At 29.8% G+C, this 5023-nt stretch overlaps 1 protein-coding gene across 1 annotated transcript in view; it reads right to left on the bottom strand.

The window, feature by feature from the left end:
• Nucleotides 1-386: 386 nt before the first annotated feature.
• Nucleotides 387-5023, bottom strand: part of LOC106462108 (glucose-6-phosphate isomerase) — an 88657-nt gene continuing 84020 nt past the window's right edge. Inside the window, exon 17 of the mRNA XM_013921993.2 lies at nt 387-716. Coding sequence (XP_013777447.1) covers nt 596-716 — 121 coding nt within the window. The 3' untranslated portion in view covers nt 387-595. The remainder of the gene's footprint in view (nt 717-5023) is intronic.

The following is a 5023-nucleotide window of genomic DNA, read 5'->3' as shown; positions in this document are numbered from 1 at the left end:
AATTTACAGAAAAGTGATAAATTTAAAAACTTAAATTTTGATCAATTATGAAGAACAAGTTTTTTTATATAATATTTTTTATACTTAAAGATAAGCTTAAGAAATCTTTATAATAAATTATTTAAAGTACATGTTTATTAAATGTGAACTTTATATAGATAGAAGAAAACTAAAAATATCCAAGATGGAAATAAATTGAATAACAAAGAAGTCATATTCTCATGCAACACATTAAATGCTAACAAATAAAGTATCTTTTTAGAAAAAAAATTGTAAACCTGTTTCAAACATTTAATGGAACAACCATATCATTCCATTGTTAATAAAACGTTTTAGATAAACACTAACAGTTTGATTCCTGTAAGGACTTTGAATGGTTTAGTTTCAAATAAGTTTCTAGTATAATGACATTCTGTAATTATTAAGCAACTAAATGACAAAAATGTTGACAATATTAATTTCTTTTTACATTTTTACTGGGGTATTTATAATTTTCAGCAGTACATTTTTTCCAACACTCCACTTTGTATTTTTGACAATATGTGTTGTAGCCATTCACCTATTCCTCTTTATAAGCAGAAAAGTAAACAACATATTAATTGAAACTTTTGATGAAATTTATAAGACCATTTGTTGATGAATCATGGGTTGACACAGGATCTTTTCCCTTTAGTTCAGGTTGTATCACCTTAGCCAGCTGTTTTCCAAGCTCCACCCTGGTGGGATACATAGTTGTAGAATTATTTATATATTGTTCATTTATGGAAATGTACTAATTCATCACATTAAGGAGGGATAAAGAAAGAAGGCATAAAAACAGCATATTTACTTGTATACATATACTAATCATATAACAATATAATAACTTATAGTGACTGGTGTAAAGGTAACTAACTTAAAGTAATGGAGAATTAATTGTTTGTTTGTAATTAAGCACAAAGCTACACAATGGGCTATCTGTGCTGTGCCCACCACGGGTAAGAATTACTTGTAAAACTGTAAACCACAGCTGTAAACATAATGATTAGTATCACTAAAAATATGACAAGAAATCTGAAAAATACTGATGTTTATGTAATAAACCACATTAGAAAGATTGTACTAAATTGCATCTCCCTTTAACCCTATGGACACAGGTAATGGTCATAGGGCATATCATAATGTTTGTAGACTTAAATTCAAAATATTATTTACCTGATATTTTATAAATGTATGTCAATACGTATGGCATTAAATTGTAGATTATAATTCAAATTTTAGTATTATACACTAGTTAATTTATTAATTTGAAAGTAAATATTAAAAAAAAAAGAGGCTAAATACCAATTTTTTGTGTGTCACATGGTAAATTGCCTTCTGGGTTTTGTCGAATTACATTTTATGATGTCCATAATACAATGTCTATAGTTTCTTATGAATTAGGAACTAAAATTTCTGATATTGGCAAGCTAGAATATAAAATAAGAACCTCCTGCCTTTTCTATTTGCCGAGATATCTCAATATTTAGTGAATCCACCATAGAGGCTCTACCCACCACTTCATCATTTAACACCTTACCTTCCCGGGGCCATTTTGTCTTATCATGAGAGTAAAATCGCATTTGTGAATTGAAAAAATTATAGAGAACTTATCTTTTATTGGTTTTCAGATTTTATTTTTGTAAATAGTAGCATAAAATTAAATTATTTGTACTAAATTGCATTATTTAAAGAAGTTTGAAGAGAAATTTAATTTAAAAAATCCCAAAATATCTTGGATACTACAAATTAGCTCCTTCGTAAGAAAAAATTTTTTTTATACATTTAAAAAAATTTTCCTTGCACTTTAGCACTGGTTCTGCCATCTATGATTGGTATTTAAACCCTTTTCTAGCATGTTTTCTTTATAAAACAGCATCTGGGCATATTAAACCTCAGTTGTAAAACTTTTAGCCAGTCATAGTGAAAGGTGTCATTTTCAGTACCCTGCTATTCCAATCATTGTATTTCACATTTAACAAATCATAGGATGATAAGCAAAGCACGTGATGAAACTTTGTCCCATGAACGTGTATGGTAGTTATTAGAGTAACTGCCATTTTATGTAGAGGTTGTACTTAGTAGTGGTCAATAGTACTTTTTTTTCTTCTTTTTATAAGTCTTAGAAAATTCTCTAATGGAAAAACTGCATGGGATGTATGCAACTTTTATTTTTCTATAGCAGCTTAAATCATGCTCTATTGTGTGTATATATATATATATGTGTGTGTGTGTGTGTATTATTTATTTACATTGAAAAATTAACTCAAAATAGATGTATTTTGGAGAAAGAAGTTGATCCACCAATGTTAGGGTTAAGATCTATCAAGTGGGAAGTGTATGGTCTTTATGTGGATTAGGCTTAGCGCTTTGAACTGAAGGAGTTTGTGATTTTTATATTCTTTTGCATTTAAATTAGCAGTTTTAAGTTCAATAATTTAGTATAATTTCATATTTAGTTCATAATAAAAATATGATTTAGTATTTATAATGATAACTTTGTGTGATTTGTACGTACTACTTGTACCACTATGATAGTTTTAGGCTTATTGTAAGAATTTTATATTTTTTCTTCTTACTATCATTACTTAGTAAGACCCACACTTCTGTTGTTGTTGTTTTATAATTAAAACAGACTAACTGATATATAAAAAAGTTTATTCTGATATTTTGCAAAAGGTTTAAAAAAATTTAAATTACATAAAAGTTTATATAAAAGTTACAAATCAAGATAACATACATACAAAAGGAGCATCAATGTATGGATAAACAATATCAAACTGTTATAAGTTATGCACTGAGAAGTATATGTACAGTTGTATGCAAATCATGCTTAGATGCAAAAATAGTAAAAGTTACACTGAGATGTTATAATCACATCAGTTTATATATCAAGAACATATAAACTGTACATTTGTTCACTACTCATGAATATGTACATTGAAGACTGTACATGTTTATACAAAAGCAAAAATAAGCTAAACACTGTTACTAAACAATTGTCTGATGATGAACAATCCAAGTTGTACATTATTCAGTGAAATAGTGAAAATTTTATACATAATTCTTGAGCAGAAACTAAAACTCAAAATATGATAAAAAGTGATAAAACTCTTGCAAAAGTCTTTGTTGAAATATTTTCATTTTTTATGACTAATAAGTGCAATGAGTTTTAGACCACTAATTCACAAATAGAATTGCATTTAAAATAAGTGAAAATACCTAAATGCAAATGCTGAGTGATATTATAAAAAAGAAAATCTAAAGAAAAGCTTTTTATACCATTTGACAATTTTAAATGGAATGGAATAATAGTTAAGAAATTGATCGTAAAGATCAACCCCTCCCATAAACTTGTTGTAATCCAAGATTAGCTGTGGCTTGCTAATCATGTCACCCTATCTTCTTGTCACATCCTTTACTGTAGCATTATGCATTGTAGAAACAGCATGAACATCTCTTTTATCAGTCCACTTCATAGCAGTCATTGAAAAACTGTGACTCTCCCCTTTTTAATTACCTGGAAACATGTCTGGGAAGTGAGCCCTGTCCTTCCTACAAGTGCCACAAGCATAAGTGCCAAGTGAAAGCAACTTATCAAACAGAGTTGGGGAAAGTATAAAAGTTATCAGTAAAAACAGAGTGTCCCCTTCCCAGTTACTTTTCCATCAGAGTCATTACAACTGTGCTAGCTAATCCCTTGGAAGGTACAGATCCCTCTTTAACAGAGTATATTATAAAATTTAAACAGTATCCAGTCACGGAAAAGTTGCCAGACTGTGTAATAAAGATATAAATAGCATGAGACAAGTGGGAAGCAGCAGACAGACAACAATAGACAGATAATAGAAAAAGAGAATATAGTTGTATGAAGTTAAGTACCGCAAAGGTGATAGGCCTAATGTTTAATATGCTAGAGTGAAACTAACAGTATATAAAAAATAAAAATAAGAAGGAAATTTTTTTTCCTTCAAAGCGTGGTTCTATAGTAATTGAATCAGCCTGGGTACATGAATTATAGTAACTTGCACCACAACTGTAAGTGAATCACACACAGAATACTAGTAATATAGAGAAGATAGTTCGACTTGTCAACTGAAATTCTAAACTAATTGAATAGGCCTAAGTGGACTTTTGACAAGAAGAAGAGAACTATATATAAATAGTGTTAAATGATATACCTGTAATCTCTATAGTGTTGTACATACGTTTAACTTGTTCTGAATATCTATATATTATTTGAAAACAAGTAAAGTGTGTGCTGTTTATTCATTGTTGAATTTGTCGCTAACAAGTCACAAACACCTACTGTAGAAGAATCCTAACCCCAACAACAACATAGTATATATTTGTACTATTAAGAACTATAAGTAAAAGTCATTTATTGTGACAATTGGCAAAAAGAAGTACATATATATATATATATATATATATTATTTTTCAAATCTGACACTTGGTAACAATGCTGAGAAGAAAAAAAAAGTTAGAAAAAAATCAAGGAGTCTGACACCTACTTGCTTGATGGGAAACAGGCTCTCCTTGGATAAAGTTCCCTAACAATCTGGGATGCTCATCTTTTGAGAACTTCCCATTTCCATTCTGCACTACAGGCCAGGGGCTTTTCTTGTGTCTTCTTGACTTTGGCCATTTTGGAAGTTAATGTAGTGCTGGTCATGGGAAGATCAGTAACTTCAGATTGTTGGTGGTCATGAGGAGAGTCTTCTTCCCTTGAAGGTATGTCAGGCTCCTCAAACAAAAGTGATTCCAGCAATGCTGGTTCTTGCTCTTCCACATTTTTATTTATTGTGGCTTCTTCTTCCAATCCAGAAAGAGACTCTTCTTCAGAGAAAGAAGCAAAAAACAATTTCAGTGCTTCATCTAAAGAAAGATTTTTCTTTTTCCCAAGTGCTGAAATATCTTCCATCTAGGAAAATTAATATGCTATTAATATTCAGTTGACATAATGAAAACATGACACATATACATTTGAATTATTGAGCTTTAA

The sequence above is a fragment of the Limulus polyphemus genome, unplaced genomic scaffold (assembly GCF_000517525.1).
Source record: "Limulus polyphemus unplaced genomic scaffold, Limulus_polyphemus-2.1.2 Scaffold1096, whole genome shotgun sequence".
In the NCBI taxonomy this organism is placed as follows: Eukaryota; Metazoa; Arthropoda; class Merostomata; order Xiphosura; family Limulidae; genus Limulus; species Limulus polyphemus.
The sequence above is the reverse complement of the archived record's forward strand: the minus strand, read 5'-3'. Positions and strand labels throughout refer to the sequence as shown.